The following is a 19,495-nucleotide window of genomic DNA, read 5'->3' as shown; positions in this document are numbered from 1 at the left end:
ATTATTAGGAATAATGCAATACATACTCTTGTATGTCTTTTACTACACGCAGGCACTATCTGATTAAACACAAATTGAATACAGAGGTGATCAGGTCGTTAAAAATACGAATCTTAAATTTAAGAAGAATTGTCAAATTAAACTCCCAAGTGGCTGTGCTAATTTATACTCTCAGCGCTTGTGTGTTAGAGGATCTGTTTCCCCCCACACAGCCTCACCACTTTTAAAGTACTTCATGTCTCCTTCCATCCTCATGACAACGTAACAAGTTAATCCTTTTACAAAGGGAAACAGAGCCTGCGCGAGGTGAAAGAAGGAGCCGGAGGCGATGGGGTTATTTAATGGCAAAGCAGGGGGACACCTGACCTGAGTTTATTCCCCTCACCAGCGGGCTGCGGGCTGTGAGCTGGAGGAGGATGCAGCTTCCCCAGTAACACAAGTCGGGGCTCCTGCTTGCCGGCATGACGAGCACCCAGGGACTTTTGAAAACCACAGATGTGGAGGCCCACCCTGCAGGGATTCTGATTCCATGCCCCTAGGGTGAGGCCTGGACATCCCCATTTTAAAAGCTCCCCAGGTGACTGTTAAGGGCAGCGGGACTTGTGAACCAGAGATCACTGAACTCATGGCAGATCAAGGAATTGTGTCTGATGTTCTAATCAGCAAAATGATAATAAAGCGAATGTATGTCACACGGGGATAACTCCATTGGGTCCTAATAAAGGATTAAGTGCTTAAAGGATTACTTTCCAGTTCCTCAAGTAATACACAAATACATTTACCTTGTGAAAAATTTAAACAGTACACAGATTAAGCTAAATTCCCCTTTACGATGGCCTTATCCTCAGAGGTAACCAATGTTGTAAAATCAGTCTGTAATCTTCCAGATCTTCTATACTTTTGCATGCATATCTACATACTCATAAGAAACATATAGCAGTGTTCTGTGTATTAGGGTTATTTTCCAGAAATGGTATCATATTGTATTTATCATTCTGTAACTTGCTTTTTTTCTCTCAATGGTATTTCCACATCTGCATATACAGATGCCTGATAGTATCCCACACTATAAATCATTCAGTCTATTGCCCATCCCTTAATCAACAAACACTGTTCAAGGTAGTGCAGACAGGTGTGCTCTGATCTTTGTAAGGGCTGAACAGTATTTCTTAATATGCAATGTAGCACTGTTCCTTTATTGATCGTCTTTGAGGTTGCCTTCCGTTTTCCATTATTTTTTTGTTAAGATTTTTTTTGATGTGGACCACTTTTAAAATCTTTACTGGATTTGTTACAATATTGCTTCTGTTTTATGTTTCAGTTTTTTTTTTTTTTTTTTTGGCAGCCAGGTGTGTGGGATCTTAGCTCCCCGACCAGGGATCGATCCCTGCACCCCCTGCGTTGGAAGACAAAGTCTTAACCACTGGACCGCCAAGGAAGTCCCTATTTTTCATTATTAAAAATAGTGCTGCAATGAAGAAAGGACTTCGAACACATATCCTTCCACGTATGGAGTGCGTGTGTGTGTGTGTGTGTGTTGCAAACTAGATTCCTAGAAGAGGAACAGCTTTGGTAACAGAGTATGCAGGTTTTAAATTTAGTGCCAAGCTACTTAGTGACATGGGGCCTCCCGTCACCATTGTTACATATGAAGCCTTCACAGTCAGGAAAAGAGGAATTCTAGAATGTCCATTTCCCAGACTCTCTGCCAAGCTCTCAGTTCCTTTCCATAAAAATCCAGTAACAGATTGCAGAATGCCACCTTTCTGAGCACCAATTCAGAGAAAAAGGAAGGCTATCATCTGGCACAAATTTTTGTACCATGACATGTTGGGGAAATCCATTCTGCAACTGACCGTTTCCTTTGGGAAGGAACAGGGAGGCACTAAAATAAATCTTCACACTTTCATTTATATCTTAATCATAGGAAGAAAAATTCTGAGTCTTTTAGGATTTAGCACAACTACTGCATACCTATTAGTACACAGATCCTGTGTCATAAGTCAGTCCAGAGAATCAATCAATCCCTTTCCCCTCCCCCTCCCTCCCTCCCTCCCCTGAACAAATGTCTCAGTGTCATAATTAGGAGGTATCCTATGGCCATGAGCCATAGCAGCTTGATGAAGAATTTTACTGATGTGTGGTGGATGGTTCTTTTGAGTTTTATTTAAATTTTCTCCCAAACCTTGATGTATTTTGGGCCTGAGCTTCTGGATGTGTGCTAAGCTAATTTTCATGTGTGATCGCAAGGAATAATTTAGAGGACAGGAGAAGGATCAGCCTGAGGTTTGCTTGTCAGGTACCCCCGGAACCCTTCCCAGCTCCTATGTGGTCACCTAGGGCCCCGGGGAGACATCAGTACATCAACGCAACACAGACACGCCTTAGGGGTTGGCATCAGCTCACCTCAGGGGCGATGTAGTCTGGAGTGCCACAGAAGGTCTTGGTTGTCACTCCGTCCCAGATGTTTTCCTTACACATGCCGAAATCAGCGATCTTGATGTGACCCTCAGAATCCAGCATCACATTGTCAAGTTTCAGGTCTCTGTGCAGACAGAAGATTTAGAGATTTAATTAAATGCTATTTATTTCAAGTCAACCAACAGCCACTCATTATGCGCCAGACACTACAGCAGGGGTGTTGGGGGCACAGCCATGGGTACAACCCAGCCCTTGCCCTCCAACAGCTTATAATCTGGCAGGGAGATACAAGGGTGCACAAACCCCTGTGCTTTGCTTTTCCTACAGAGCCAACTGTGCCAAGCGTCTTAGAAGGACACAGTGAGACAGCAGCTCTGAGAAGAGTGATCCACAGACAGCTAAATAAAGGACAGAGCATCCATAGAAGCTTCCTGTATCCAGGAGCATCTCCAGAGTTGACCTCTGCAACTTCAGGACCGCTTACATTTCGTAGGAAGATATGTTTTACACACATTTTTATTTTTAAAAAAATCTCGAAAATCATGGAGAAAAAAATGGATTGAGAGCATCTTATTTAACACCAAGTGCCCCAAGCTCTCCTAAGCCATTTCCTAGGCCATGAACCCAGGAGTTTCTACTGATTCTTTCAACCAAAAAATATGTGTTGCACACCTACTATGTGACAGGCTTTGAGTGAGGTATATACTATGAACAAGATAAACAAGCCTCCTGCTCTTGTTAGGATTACATTCTAGTAGAAGGGAAAAGACAATTACCAAGTATTCAAATCTATAAGCATGCTTATTATAGCTTCTGATGGATGGTACGAAGGAAATAAAAAGAATGATGAGATGGACGGGAACTGAAGGAGGTTACTGTAACAGAGTGTCAGGAAGGTGTCACCTCCATGGAGCGATGTCCTAAGTGACACGGGCTACACTCCCATTTTTTTATTTCATCCATGTTGATGAGGAGAGTTTGATGTTTGGGGACCCTTGCACACTCCCAGTGTATCCGAAGACTCCAATATCATCACACTTTCCTCCTCCCTAAACATTGACTCCAATGTCATCACTTGGTGTTTCAGCATCAGTGAGTAGGGACGATCTATGGGCCAGACTTCCTCAATCCCATTAGAAATCCAACTTCCTCAGAGGTAAAGGGATCTACTGTTCAGTTCAGATCTCTCCTTTAAATCATCTTCACTGGGTGGTGGACATCTGCGGCTTCTGCCTATTCTAGCATCCTGGGGTGAGAGCAACCTATTATTCCTTTGAAGAACCACCTTCCATGATTCTCAAGCCATTCTCAAGCATCCTAATATTCCTTTGAAGAACCACCTTGCCTGATTCTCAAGAACCACCTTGCCTGATTCTCATGGTTGGTGATGCGGCTCTTAACTTCTGGTTCCAGGAGTGGTCATGTGGTCCTGTCCTGGCCAGTGGAAATCCTGCTGGTCACAGTGACTGGTTCAGGAATGGCCATGTGACCCACTATGAGCTACTCAAAGCCTCTGAACATCAACATCAGCCCTGGCATTTCCGCTGATACCATCAGGAAAGAGATGAGCTCTTTTTACACTGGGATGGCTCAGGTAGTAGAAAGTAAGGCTGGAAGTGCCAGGGGTCACAGATGGAGAGAAGAAAGCTAGTATAGATAATGCAGAACCTAGAGAAAGAGAATAAATGCTCATAACATCATTTGAGCCACTGGATCCATCCAGGCCTGAAGTGAGATCTGCCCCCTGGACTTTTCAGTTGTGTCAGCCAGAAAATGCCTCCCTTACTGTAAGTTAGTTTGAATGGAGTTGCTGTCATCATCTTCAACTAAACAAATACAACCTGAAAATATATCCTGGCATCTACTATCTGTATCTGTGAGGTCTCTTCATCCAAGGGGAAGCTCACTTGCACCCCAGTGTTTACCAACAGCAACATTCCACGATCTCTGGTGCTGTCCATGGTGCTACCCACATCCAGCCTTCATGCTTCTCTACAAGCCACAGAGGTCTCTGAAGGCCAGCTTGGAACTTAGAAAAGCTGACTTTGCAGAAACCTGTTTCACCTAAACATACCAGGTCTGCATGTGATTTGATTGACAGAGGTCCATGACATTCCCCTCAGCTTGACCACATGCCCCCAAAGAGGCAGCTGGGGCAACTCTGTAAGTGAGGACATCTTCATCTATTATAGAAAAGGAGCTTGAGGTGCTAAGAGCCAGCAGGTCATGGGGCTGGAGCACGCCCTGGTCATATTCACTGTCACATAATAGTGTTTTGATAGCCCACTCCATTCTTTTGTTTAATATAATAAATCCTCATTCCTGCTGGTCAGATGTTTCATGTTCACAAATCCAGCAAGGGCAAAATCAACACACATTCCAGAGACGGTAATCTACAAATAAGACACTAAGTTTGGAAGGGTCGTTTGTCCTCCCGCAACCAACATCTCCAGCCATGGTCCTCAGAGAGTGCAAGTCTAGCATGATTCCTCATCCTCTTTACTTAAGAACTGTCCAAATAACTAGAGATTCAAATGAAGAAGAGGGGGATTTATAACATTTAAAGACTTTACCAACATGAAACCAATCTCTATGAAGTTAAAAAACCATACATCTTCTGTCATGTAAATTTTTTTTACAGTTTTCACTTGATTATCAATTGCAAATACTGTCTCCACTGAAGTTCCTGATTGTGAGCAACAAAAACCAACTCTGACTATTTCAGCCGAAAAAGGAATTTTTTAAAAGGGAATTGGGGAGCTCAGAGAATCTCCAAAAAGGCGGAAGAATCAGGTTTGGAGGCTACACAGCCAGGAACAATGCCTAATTGCAGCACAGAGATGCCCCAGCGAAGATGCCACTGATGTCACCACTGGGCACAGACAACATCCCTTGTTCCATGAAGCCCTAACACTGGGCTCTGGATGCTGTTGCTAAGAACCGCTTCCCCTCATGCCTCTGGAAACCAGACATAGCTGATTGACTATGGCCCCTCTCGATTCTACAGCCTCTGTTTTCTTGGTCACTAACTTCTGATTCAAGGTCTTCAGTGAGTGTGATGAGTATCAGAGCCTGAGTTGTGTGTCTGCTCTTCCTACAGGGAGGCTGTGAAAGTATCTGGCACGTTAAATCTTTAGAGGAGGATATGGACTCCATTCTTACTCATGAATGAAAGGGGTTCAGATGTTGAGTGGCTTAAAAAAGTGATAAATATGCCCTAAATGTATAAATAATGGAGGAAGAAAGAGAATGTGTCGTTAGCAGAAAAAGCTTTGCATTTAGGCACGGTCTAGCACCTAGAATGCTAATCTTTGCATTTTATGACTTGGACCAAATGGACCCCAGATCCCAATCCAGCTCCCTGCTAGACTGGAAACCTTACCTTCAATCCCAACCCTGTTGGCAACGACTCTAATCATTTCATCTCCTGTTTCCTCCACTGGGACTGGATTTTCTTCCAATAAACCTACAGTCCCCTGTTTAATCTTCTCAGCAATGCCTGAGTGCCTTGATTCTATTCTGGTGGAGGCCCATCTCGTATAGGAATTAGGTTCAAATGTCAGCACGTAAGGTGAAAACCATGTAGAGTGAACAATTACCCATGATCCCCGGTTTTTTGGGTAAGCACCAGCGGAAGTCACGGGCTTGAATTTAGGGGTCATGTCGTATGGAAGATAATGTGTACATTCAGCACAAGATGCTCCCACCATGACAGTCAAGGGAGAAACTGGGGGAATTAGAGGCTTCACAGGTCCCGTCTCATGCATACGTGGTGACACATATTCATTGAGGACAAGCATGGGCTGAATGACCTCACCATTTACAGTTTAAATGATTATGGTTACTCTCTCTGTTTCTATTTCTTCACTGAGATCACACTGTACCACGTAAAGCCACGTGGCTTCCTGACCTTCATTCCTCCATTCAGAAGCACACAGGCAGAGTGGGGACTCTGTGCATTCCGGATGTGCTACTTCATGGAGTGAAAAAAAGCCCCAGCACTCTGCAGGCTTCTGGCAAGGCCCTCACCTTCCATCCCTCCATCCCACCAGGGCCCACAGCCTCACTTCCAGTTTCTGCCTTGAGATCACCAAGGCTGATCTCTTTATGCCTTTTAGTCCCATATCCTTCAATTGCTTTAGGAAGACCGGGCCTCCGACGTCTTCCCTAACTCTTCAGACCCTAATCTCATGCTCTGTACAGAATGACAGGCAACCCACCACCACCCAGCCCACACCAGACCCCTCCCCTGCTTGACTTTCCTCCATAGTACTTCTCACTACTCGACAGACTGTATTTGTATGATTTATGTATCTGTCTTCCACCACTGGAATATGAGTTCTACAAAGGTGGGGCTTTGTCTGTTTTCTTCACGCTGTATCCCCACCATCTAGACTAGAGGCCAGCACCGTAGGCTTTCAATAAATGTTTGTCAAATGAATGAATGAATGAAACGGACTCTGATGACTCTTCAGGATCTTTTAAATAGACCCTCGCCCATGCCAAGTGCTCTTTGGAAGCCCCGTGCCACGCGCCAGCCTCCCTTGCATAACAAACCAACGCAAGCCTGCACTGGCATTTGCATCCGTGTAGTGTAAGGAGAACTGTACAGCCTGGACTCACTGACAAATAGCAGCCCCGGGCTCCATGGTTTGCTTGCATGAGATATAAAATGGGATGACTCATCCGGCTATGATCATACACTTGCTCCTGCAAAAACGGGCAAATGCCAAGTCCTGAGCTTAATCCCGTCTTTCAGGGCAAGCTACTCAGAGATCCATTTCCAAACTGTAGTTACATAGCAAAAAAAAAAAGAAGAAAAAAGGAAAGAAAGAAAGAAAGAAATTTGTTTCCTAATAATATGATCCAGCACATTCTGCCAGCCACGATTCTTTGCTTGCTCCCCAAATGTGGGATTCACGGGTGAGAGAAAGAAGGGCTGGGTCCCCAGGGGTGAGCCCCCTCCTCTGAGCAAATGGTCTCACATTCGAGGCTCTGAACCACCACTGGAGGAAGATCTGTCATCGTATAGAGCTGCCCAAACTTTGCCAGGGCAGTGGGCAATGCTGCCTGGCAGAGCCCAAGTTAGCCCAAGTTAGCACTGGAGGATTCCTCCCCCACCGTGGATTCTAATTTTAAAAGCAGTTGAAGAAAGAGGCAGGGAAGGGAGGAGCTTAGGAACCAAGGAGACGGGAAGTACAGCAGGGTTCACTTACCGGTAAATGATGCCCTTGCTCTGTAAGAAGAACAGACCAATGGCAATTTCCGCAGCATAAAATCTGAAATTAAAAAAAAAAAAAAAAAGCAATGGAGAAATTCAAGGACACCATATGCTTGGCAACTCTCAGAACTCAATACAATATTGAACTGGGCATAGGGCATTAATGTTCCACCATGGATGGTCAACCATACATCTCATAAAACGAAGTACGAGAGTTTGGACGGATCAACAGGGTTTACAGAGCTATGAGGCTAAGGACAAAAATGCGGTGGGCAGAGGTTCAGCACCTGCTTAGTGGGGAGGAGGCCACGGGATGCGATGAACTGGCTGGAGAATGATCATTCCAGACTCCAGCATGATAATGGCTAACATCTGCTGAAGGCTTACCGTCAACCTTGCATCATTTCAGGTTATCATCTGATTAAATCTAAATAACAATCCTATAAGGTAGGTGATACTACTACTTCCCTGTTCCTCAAATGAGGAAACCGAGGCTTAGTGACATGAAATAACTTGACCAAGTTATACAGCTAATGAATGGCACAGCCAGTATTGGAAACAGCAGCTGGCTAAAGCGTAAGCTCTTCATGAGGGCCCGGAAGGAAACAGATTTTTGAGAGAACCAGAAAGCCCCGTTACAAAGGTTAGGCAGGCCTTTGGGGAGCTCTGTAAAATGTCCTGACAATGTGTCTTGTGTGATAATGGAGCGAAGGTCAGTGGTCAATTAGATGTCCGAACTACAAGAAGAGCCAACCCATTAGGACTGTGCCAAGATGCACAAATGGCACGACCTGGAAGCACAAGAATGCAAACCCTATCAGAATCAGTGCTCATGACCTGGGCAGGTGGGAGGAGGGGCGCAAGGCTGAGCTGAACGGGAGTCAGCAGGCCTCTGCGATGATGGGATGGCGCCCTAGATGAGCCTCCAGAGCTTTCTAGCGGGACGATAAGAGCCCGGCAAACTCCCTAGGAGAGGTTAGCCCTGCTGATCCTATGACTTGCCGTGCTCCTGTTCTCCAACAGCCGGGAGAAACAGGATGACATTTGTGTTCTAAAGAGAAGAGACCAGCTGCCTTGTGGACTGAAGGGGACAGCATGAGCTCAGCAGGGGAAACAGATTTCCAAAGACACAGAGTCAGTCTCTCCACCCCAAGAGCCACAGAGCGTAGTCTCTATGCAGCTTGCGCCTTCACCTCCCTGGAACGAGGGCATCTAAGAGGGAGAGTGGTGTCGGACAGAGAACGTGAGCAAAGAAAATCTGGGTCAGAATTCTGGATCTGCCTCACACTAGCTCTGTGACCTTGATCAAGTCTCTAAAAACTCTCTGGGCCTGGCACATAGTAAGCTCTCAATAAACATCAGCAAAGGAATACACAAAACCTACAATGACATTCCCCAAGGAAGCTATAGGGCTTTCTTCATGAGCCAGGGGCAAAACCTAGAGATAGGGACTTCCCTGGAAGTCCAGTGGTTAAGACTCCGCGCTTCCAATTCAAGGAGCATGGGTTCGATCCCTCGTCAGGGAACTAAGATCCCACATGCCACGCAGCGTGGCCCCAAGAAACTTAGAGATAAAGAAATAGCTGTGGCTTTCAAGCTTCAAGTTCTTAGCTGGTGTCAAGAAAGAAAGAAGTATCCCATCTCAGCAGAACACCCTTTGCCCTGGCCATGTATTTCTCAGAAGCCCAAGATGTTTAAAGAAAAAGCTCAAGATGTTTAAAATCCCTATTCAACTAAGAACCCAAAAGAACTAACAACCCACCCATTTATCCCAAGGGAAAAGCACAGCACCAGTTCTCACTTACACAGCGTGAGGTTCCTTGAACCGGCCCACTTGTTGGATGTGGTACATGAGGTCGCCACCATTCACATACTCCATCACAAAGTACAGGCGGTCCTGGGAGAAGACAGCAAAGAGCAAAGTCAGCCTCTTACAGTTTCTTGGGGTCCAAATGGAGAGCAGGTAATAGCTGGGATTTATGATCAAAACCACCAGGACTCTATGACAGGTTGGGTGCACTGTTTCCCCAAGCGGAGTATTTGTGCCACTGGAAGTATGCAAGTGACCACAGGCAGTATGTGAATTGTTTTTTTAAATTAATAACGCTAACTTTATACTTGTCGGTACTGGAAAATATAATTAGCACATTAATCTCATGACTTAGTGGCTATCATTGTTTAGTAAATCTTATCTTAATAAACAGTGGAGACTATTAAGTGAATCATATACAGGTAATAGGTAAGCTGTGGGAGCCAGCCTCCACCATGTCCCCTGTGATTTCCACTGCCCGGTGTTCACATCCTGGTGTAGTCCCTTCCCTCTGAGAACTGGACTGACTTGTGTAACCAATAGGATATTGTAAAAATGACAGTGTGTGGCTTCCGGGACTGGTCACGTTGTGAAATATGTGTTTCTGTTTTACTTATATATTAGGGTGGCTGGGTCACTGTGTAAAAGGGGGTTTGCTGTCAAAAGTCGCCAAGCTATTGTACGGGGCTGTAAGACCAGGAGGGGGGTGGCAGAGAAGTGATGTGTAGGGCAAAGGGTCCCTATGAAATCAGTATGGGATTTGAAGTCTCTTTCCACTACTTACTAGCTGTGCAAACAGCTGTTACTTAACCTCTCAAATCTCCAGCTTTCTCTCCACCTGTAAAGTGGACACAACCCACCTGCCCATAGAGTAAGTACCAAGATGACGTATGTAAAGTGTTCTAACAATGATGGCGGCCATACAACAAAGGTTTAATCCACCACTAAAAAAAGTCTTCCTTACAGTGCACAGAACTTTATCTTACATATAACAGTCACGTGTGCATTTATCAAATGTGTACTGAGTGTATAATAATTAGAATAAAAACAACGAAACGAAGCTACCACCTTGCAAGCACGATGTGACTAAGATGGGCGCTTTACATATTTTGTCTCATTTATCTCTCTGAACAACCCAACATGACAAACATTACCTTTTCCCCCTGGCAGGATTTGAACCCCGGGCAGGTTGGTTTCAGAGTCTACACTTGTAACCTCGTATTATCCAGCCTCCCGTGTAAGGTTCTGACCCAGACATTGTATGGACGTGTGGGTGTGTCCTCCCTTCTGGGAGCTTCCAGTCCAGGGGAGAAGAGAAGGGACGTCAAAAAAAGCTGGCAGACCACAAGGGACGGGTACAGGTTAATCAATCATTTTTGAAATGTCGAAGGACTTTCTCAGCCCGACTCTACTTCACCCTCTCAACATCTCTACTGAGAGGCAGAACCCTCCACTCCAAGGCATATGAGGTTTGCAAAAAGGTCACTTACAAGTTAGTGGCAGAGTGGAGACAGTCAGCCAGAACTGCCGACACCCTGCCCCTGGTTCTTTGGGGGTTTTCTGATAGAAAACAAGCCTAAAAATAGCATCTGTCTTTGCTGCACATTGAAGAGAACCAAAACACTTGCTTTTAAAAATTATTTTTAAAACTAGCAGATGGCATCGGCCACAGAGAGAGAAGAAAGTGAGGGAGAGATTTCAGTTGCTTGCTTTCTGCTTGGAAGAACTCAACTTGCCCCCCCAGACTCATTAGTCAGAATCCCCACATCAGGGAGACAGCTCCACAGTGGGTAATGCCACGTTCTGTGGTCTGTTTCTACCACTCACTGTATTCGGGGCAACCCTGAGATCTGTCATCTTCGAACTGTACTGAGTGTGGCGTCGGCACACCAGTTCTTCAGCTATTAAACATTATGGCTGGCATCTTGCTGTCCTTTCATTTTCCGAGCAAACACTTAATGATGCCCACTGTTTGCCAGGCTCTTCTACTGCCAGAGATGCTACTGTAAATGATCCGTGGTGCCCCATGTTAAGGATTCCCCCCGGCAAGTGGGGAGACCAGATAAACTTCCAAATGGCAATGTTTCCCAAAATGGGGTGGGAGATCATTTTAGGTGGGCTATGTTTTTACCTTTAGAGTTTTGTGTTTCTCTTAATGCATATTGAAAATATAACTAGCACTGAAGCCCCTGCTTTGATGGCTATTATTCCTGTAGAGGGAGAGTAGAATGCGTGGAGTTACAAAAGAGGAGATGTGATCAAGACATGGGATCAGATTATGATGAACTGCATAAGGCCATCCACCCAAATGTCAGTCATCTCACTTACGTTAAGACCTTTACCATGTTCTTCTAAATCATCTACTAAAATTTACTTATTTTATAATGTTTTTTATTAACTTACCTTACTTTTTTTTTTTTTACTTAAACACAGTTATTTAAAAAATTTTAAAACTTCATACCAAAGTCATAAATGGAGATTCATTGTCTCTGTAAAAAAATAAATGCCTCTCTGGAGTCTATTGACTCCATGCTATCACCAGTCTGGCTTTGGTACATCAATCCCTTAAATGACTTATTTTTAAAATAAATGCAATTTGCCCATGTACTTCATCTCCCACTCCAACGCAAGGAACATCAAAATTTGGAAAACACTGCCAATGGCAATCTAGAGTCCATCTTGAGCAGAGAAGTGAATTTTAGAACTTTTATTGAGGATTGATGTTTGCAATTCATGGTATTAGGTGTTAAAAGGGCAAAAATGATAAGGTACAGGTCTTGCCGTCAGAAAATTCAGAATCTTGGTTAATTCCATAGGAATTCAGAATCATGGTTAATATACAACTAACTAAAGCCATCATCTAAAGTAGGATGTGTTCAGAGAAATTTCATGAGAGGGACTTCAGCTCACCCACTACCTCCAATTCTGACATAATTATTCCCCCCACAGTGCCCTGAAATCCGACTTTGCTCCCCACGCTTCCTATAAAATTATTCCAAGGCTTCACAGATCTTTCTCATAGTCACGTGCAGTGGGTTTGGATCAGGACCTACTTGCTGGCCTCTCCTACATGGACATCGGAAAGTATGTATTGAATATGGACTCCAAGTCCAGCTTGGTTCCTGCTACTTGCTCTGTTTTCCAAAGAGGACTTGTCACAGCTCAAGACATCCACTCTCATCGCTCTAGGCTGATGAATCTCGACTTCAATTTCTATCCTCTCCCTTTCTCCTGAGCTCCAGTCAGCTCCAGCTGGCTACAGGACGTTTCTACGTGGGTGTTCCACTGTCAACTCCAATTAAAAGCTCCGAAAGGCAAGCTCACCATCTTTCTTTCTCTTCAAACTAGCCGGTCTGCTCAACTTCCAAAGTGTTTCTTCCAAATTATCATCGTTATTGCGGTTACTCTTCATTTACACACTTGCCCTTGTCTCTGAAGCGTGAAACGACTTCAGTTAATTTTAAATTTCCTTTCTCCGTGACCGCTCATATTCAATCAGTAAATAAATAAAATTAAATATCTGTCTGTCACCGTAGCGTGCAAAATGGTTGGATAGAATTTTTCAAATTTGGAGTGTGAATATGACGATAGTCTGATTTAAAACGATGGCTGGATTGCATGTGCAGAATTCACCAGGGGAGGCCTTGGATAGGGCACGGCATTTAAAGAGATAATCACTGTTCCTCCAAGACAGCTGAAAGTGGGATGTGACACCATGTCCATGTGACTGCCAGGAGGACACCTGCCACTTTTAATAAGATACCATGGACAGAGAAAATCAACAATGTGGGCAACTCTAAGCGTGTACCCTGCTCTAAGGTGAGTTGCATAAGCGTTAATCTATTTAATGATCTTTAGTGATTTTCCAAGCTGGTCAGTGAATCAATCCTGTCTGTAAACTGTTCCTCTCACTGCAAAGATCCATCTGTTTCTATCAAGAAGCTGTGCAGTTAAGAGCCTTAGCTGTGGCATGAGCTAGTACTGGGTTCAAGTGCCGGTTATCCTGCTTACTTACTCTGAGACCTTACATCAGTTGCTTAAACTTCCCCTGCCTTCCTAAAGGGGCAGGAATAGCTTCTCTTCCATATGGGTTTGCAAAGATGTAACAGATAATGCATGGAGTCCATGCAAACTCACAGAGGCTCACTGAAGTGAGCGTGTGGACACCTTCTTTCCTCTGTATTCTATAGCCTAAGAATCTCTATCAGAATCAAGCAACTTGATGCTCCTCCAACTGTATTTTCTGCTTTCTAAGCTTTGCCCTTCCACACAGAGAGCAAAGTTCTCAAGGGCTAGGGCCATCTCTCTTCTTCCTTGGAATTCTATGGACCTTTGATTATTGGATGAATATGCAAAAGCCACCATCAAGAGGGCAGAGAGAACCAGGCTGTGTCTATTCCTCCCCACCCCCGGCTCTATATGCCTGGGTTGCATTCCTGGGTCCTTTCCTGCACTCAAGATTCTTGGATGGCTTTAGTTGCCTGAGGCCCAGAAACCTATCAAGCTCTCTCCAGCTTCCTCTCCTTGGATGCATTGAATACCATGTTTGCATTGCTAGCAGCAGGCTATGTCCTGCTCCGACCCAGTTGGTCTCCTTGGATTCAAGGTGGCGTCTCCCACCTGACAAGAGCGCCAATTATTCCTTCCCTGTAGATACACCCCCTTCTTAAAGGTTCCTGCTGAATTAGTAGCCAATGACTAGGTGATTGGGCTAGGAATAAAACAACTGACCTATGCTGACTCAATCAGATCCTCTTTCCTGTGTATGAATTGGAATTCGGGGAATTTGGTGGATAGGCAAACAGCGAGGGACTAGGGAAGCCATGTTACCATGAGCGGGGGTGGGGGTGGGGGTGGAAACAAAGAAAGCAAGGAAAAAGGAATCCAGTCTAGAAAGCTTTGAAGTTACAGTTTCTAGATCTTCATGACGCTCAGGTACATCTTTGCCTTTGGGTTGTTTTTCTTCCAATAATTCTTTTTTTTTTTTTAACATCAGCTAATTTGGAAGAGGTATTCTGTTTCCTGCAACTCAACCATGGCCAACTGAGACTACGGCCAAGAGTTTTCTACAGCAACGCCCTCACATTAAACTATATCCTTGGATACTGCTGCCAACCCAGAGTTGACCCTGAGTTACCAGGACCACTTGGACACTCTCAGTGCTCAACGGACATGTCGTCAGGGGCCAACTCTACAAGTGGAATCATCCTCATCCCCCTCCCTGTCCCTTTTCGCATTCTGGGTTGAAGCCCCTCCCGGCATGCCTTGCAACTGAGTTCTTGCTGGGCTACAACAGCAAATTTGGGGAGGAAGTAATTCCTGTCCTTCAATGACTCATAAAATCTAATTCTATTTTTAAAAAAAAGAAAAAAGAAGTGCATATGTTCAATTGAAAAGAAAACATTTAAAATAGATGTTTTGCTTAGGAGACTTAACTGCCTGTGCCCACTGGCGGTTGGGAAACTGCATGAATGTGTTGGGCTGACAATTGTACCCGGGAAAAACTGCAAAAGGGCTGGAGGAAACATAATCCTTTTGTGCCCCTCCAGCCAGGTGCCCCTCCAGCCCAGCTCAAATAATGCAGGTAGCCTCCCTTTTTGTTTGTTCTGCACTTTGTACACCACCTCTTTTATTTATTTTTTTTATTATTATTTTTTTGCGGTACGCAGGCCTCTCACTGTTGCAGCCTCTCCCGTTGCAGAGCACAGGCTCCGGACGTGCAGGCTCAGCAGCCATGGCTCACGGGCCCAGCCGCTCCACGGCATGTGGGATCTTCCCGGACAGGGGCACGAACCCGTGTCCCCTGCATCGGCAGGCGGACTCTCAACCACTGCGCCACCAGGGAAGCCCACACCACCTCTTTTAATCCTCACTTCTTATGTCACTCTAAAGATGATGAAACGAATATGCAGATCTGTTAAGTGACTTCCTGGAGGTCACACAGCCAGTAATCACAGACCCAGATTTATCTGACTGAGAAGCTGGTGCTTATCCCTTTGTGCTTCTAGAACAATTGGCCTAAACCCCATTCTCCGAAGATCAGTTCCTCTCATGAGCAATTCTCTAAAAATTCAACCCCCTTCTGATGGCTTTTGTATCTGTGTATTTGAGTATTAACTTTTGCCATCTTGTGGCACATTCAACACTTTTAACTTGTTTTATTATCGACTCTCCTGAAATAATATAAATTCAAAATGAAGACAATTGTCCACTGGCCCCTCCCTAAATCAAATCAAAGTTTTGATTTATCTTATCTGTGTCTCTGATTCTTTTCCGTGTGCAGATTCAATTTTAACACATTTAGAATAATCTCTTAAATAGAATGTAATATCTTACATTTTCTGTTAACATTGTGCCATGCATGCTTTTCAAGGGTCTTTAAAATCCAGTTGTCTAAGAATACTTCTGACGTAACTTTGCTTTTCTAAACAAGTTTTTAGAAATTAAATGTGTATCGTTTTAAGAATGACAAAAATTGTTTTGTATATTGGTAGGGTGTCTTTTTCCTTTTTATCTATTCTGACCACCTTCAAGATTTTTCTGTTTTATCAAGGATCTTTTATCTTCCAAATTCTAAGTCTCTAGCAAAAAAAAAATATCAAATTTGCAGCATGTTATAATAAATTTGTCATTTTTTAAAGGTAGATGATTCATAAAAGAATTCTGGGTCACAAAATACAAAATGACGCTCCACTCAGGCTACACTGGCCTCCTTGCCGCTCCTCATATATGCCGAGCATGTCACTGCCTCAGGCGTTTACACTCACTCTCCCTGCTGTCTAGAACACTTTGCCCCTAGACATCCACGTGCCTCGCTCCCTCATTTGCTCTGGTCTCTGCTCAAATGTCATCCTTATCAGAAAGACCTTCCTTGATCATCCAATCAAAAATAGCATCTCTGTCTTCATCCATCCATCTCTCCCCCCTTTATTTTTTGTTATTATTGTTTATTATCTGTCTCCTCCATTCGAATGTAAATTCCAAAGGAACAGGGGACTTTTGTTCACTGATGTACCCTCACAGGGATGCAGCTGGGTCCTGACACATTTATGTCAACAAATAAATATTTGTTGACAGAATCAATAAGCCTTAGTACCCCCTGTAGACTGGCAGTAATGATCTGACTTTCAGGGATGCTGGCTTTAGGGATACTGCCTATTCCAGCCAGGACGTCTCCACCTCTGGAGCACCAGTCTGGGGGTCAGAGGATATGCAACTCCAGAAGGTGAGAGTGAGACGATGACCACCGTCATGGGCCTTCCTGCTCACCTGAGCCAGGTTAACAATGGTTTGTTTCACCTATAGGCAGGGCTCCCTAAATTTGAAAATCACTCCCACCACGAAATCTTTCCAATCATTGCAACATCCTTGTGGGGTAAGTAGGTGACTCTTTCATAGTGAAAAGAACACCTGAAGGGGCATTAGGACACCTGCCACTTACCGACAGTGTAACCTGAGGCATTTCAAATTTCTGAGGGTTGGTTTCCTTTGCAGAAGTGTGGACAGTAATACGTGCTTGTGGTGTTCTTGTTAAAATTAAATGTGATCATGACAATGAAGATAATTTCTAAACTAGAAAAAGGAATCTGGAAGTAAGGCAGAGGCAGGATAGCAAGGCTTCGGGGTTTGGGGTTCTAGAGTCTTACAGAACAAATGCCAGTGCCACCCCCCCTCACTGTGTGTGGCATTGCTCAAGTTACCGAACTTCTCTGAATATCAGCGCCCTTATCTATACATTCGGGGTAGTCACAGGGCCCACCCAGTCGAAGTGTCAGGAGGATAAAATGAGAGGTTACCTGTAGAGCACTGAGCGCAGTGCCTGACACAGGCTGACACACTAAGGCTGCTGCTTTCTCTGGTTTTGATCATCCCTGTTGAGGCCACTTTGGTAGCCACTCAACATAATTTGCTAGCAAAAGCTTGGGCTCTGGGTTCAGTGGGCCTGTGACCCTGTGCTGTGTCCAGGGAAAACTACCCTACATCCCAGTTCCTCAATCCATTCACCTGCCAAGTCGGGTGTCAGATAATCCCTTCCACCCAAGATGTTTCGTGAGGGTGGAACGAAACAGAGTTTTCAAAGGCCCACAGGATGGCAGATGCACAGACAGAAAGTCAGATCCACTCCAGGGATGGGAAAGCTGAAGGAGGAAGCACCAGGTGAGGGATGCCGTCGGGCCCCTGCTGGAGCCTGGAGACAGGCTGGCTGCTGGCGGTTCTGCCCCACGCGTGTCAGGTGGAGTGGAAATCGGGTAACGTACACTCAAAAGGCCTCACAGTGCAGTGATTAGGTGTAAAGCCCCTCGGAGCCAGGCTGCCTGGGTTCAAGTCCTGGCCCTGAAACGTACTAGCTGTATGGCCTCAGTGCCCGTCTGTGACATTGGGACGATGTCGGGACCCATGCAAGGGCTGCCACGGATGTGGCTTATGATGGTTGGTCCTGTGCTTCACGTGTAGTAGGCATTATTAGGTCTTTGAAATAAATTTATGTAAAATTAAAATATATGTGCTTAGCCAAAAGAAAAAGTAAATGAAAAAAATTTTCAGTGGGGGCCTTTTACTCAATGAGCACCTGCTGCTGAGTGGACGTGAGATGGGAGGGTCTCGGCTCTCCCCTCAGCCAACCCCGCTCAGCCCCCCAAGGGCCTCGAGCTCGGCTGGCAGGGAGTGTATCTCCCCAAGCCAAGCGTAACTCTGCTATTTAAAGTTACATCTTGCCCCCAAACAATACAGCCCCTCAACATAAGTTAACGATTTCATCTGATCCTCACCAACAAGAAAGCAACCTGTTCCATCCCTGGCCTTGCTGGAGTGGGAGACCGTGGGTCGGTCTTCAGTAGGAGGCCTCCATCCCCATACAAGACTCGAATCCACTCAATTCTCGCGTTTTACGTTCTCTCGGTTCTTAATCTCTCTTTCCTGGCAGGTGACAACTCCTGGAGGGGACCCAGGGTGCTGCACAATTTCCATACACACCCAGACCCTACTCTCCAATTCCAGAAAGCATAATGAAATCCAAGGCTCAATGTTAAAAGAAGAGCCTCAAATCCACTCTACTCTATCATGTTTAAAACAGTAAATTACAAATGAAGATACTGTACTTAATGAATATTAGTCACAAATGACCAAGTTCCCCCAATCTCAACACATCCAACTAAAATTGAAAACTGCTGCTCCAAGTTAGCCCAGCCTTGAGAACAAGATCTCCTTCTTGTTTACCACTCAGTCTGTTTACCACTGAGACTGTCCTGTATGTGGTGATGTCCACGAGTCAGTTTGGAAACCACCAATGGAAAAAAAGAGAAGATGTGAGAATGAGAGAGTCTAGAGGTCTAAGAGTCTAGTCTAATCCCATTTCTGTCACTACTTGAATACCTTTAGGCCTTAACTCCCCAAGGTAACACCAGGGATTTGGACTTGTAAGATGTATGCCCTTCCTGATCTTTGCCAAGTCCCATGTAATGTGAATTATTGCTCACTGAATATTTTTCTTTACAAGGACTCTATTCTCTTTTTTTTTTTGCTGTACGCAGGCCTCTCACTGTTCTGGCCTCTCCCGTTGCGGAGCACAGGCTCCGGACGCGCAGGCTCAGCGGCCATGGCTCACGGGCCCAGCCGCTCCGCGGCACGTGGGATCTTCCTGGACCGGGGCACAAACTCACGTCCCCTGCATCGGCAGGTGGACTCTCAACCACTGAGCCACCAGGGAAGCCCAAGGACTCTATTCTTTTACTCAAAAATTTTATTTTAAAAGCAAACTTTTGTCACCTTTGGGGCGTAACAGTGAGCCAGTTCATGAAAACTGTCAAATAACAAAAAAAAAGTGTCATGCATCTATCTTGCCTTTTCTATATGAACTGTATCACCAGGGGACCAAGCAACAGATGAGGGAAGTCTCTCTTTATAAAAGAATTCCAACTAATAAAGAAAAAGGAATGACAGAATTAGGATATCACCATCTCACAATCCTTAATGAATTCATGGACCTAAGCACAGAGCATCATTGGTTGCCAACACTTTACAAAAACAGAGACAACCGGACATTA

The 19,495-nt window shown here is 44.8% G+C and overlaps 1 protein-coding gene across 4 annotated transcripts in view; it reads right to left on the bottom strand.

Annotated features, from left to right (window-relative positions):
• PRKCB (protein kinase C beta) overlaps positions 1-19,495 on the bottom strand; it is a 312,071-nt gene that overhangs the window by 33,988 nt on the left and 258,588 nt on the right. For all 4 annotated transcript variants that reach the window (XM_032603893.1, XM_032603892.1, XM_032603894.1 and 1 more), the window contains 3 exons: positions 9,448-9,539; positions 7,638-7,700; positions 2,407-2,545 (listed from right to left, as the gene is read on the bottom strand). In XM_032603893.1, coding sequence (XP_032459784.1) covers positions 2,407-2,545; positions 7,638-7,700; positions 9,448-9,539 — 294 coding nt within the window. The remainder of the gene's footprint in view (positions 1-2,406; positions 2,546-7,637; positions 7,701-9,447; positions 9,540-19,495) is intronic.

The sequence above is a fragment of the Phocoena sinus genome, chromosome 15 (genome assembly GCF_008692025.1).
Source record: "Phocoena sinus isolate mPhoSin1 chromosome 15, mPhoSin1.pri, whole genome shotgun sequence".
In the NCBI taxonomy this organism is placed as follows: Eukaryota; Metazoa; Chordata; class Mammalia; order Artiodactyla; family Phocoenidae; genus Phocoena; species Phocoena sinus.
Note: the sequence above shows the minus strand (reverse complement) of the source record. Positions and strands in the feature narration are given on the sequence as shown.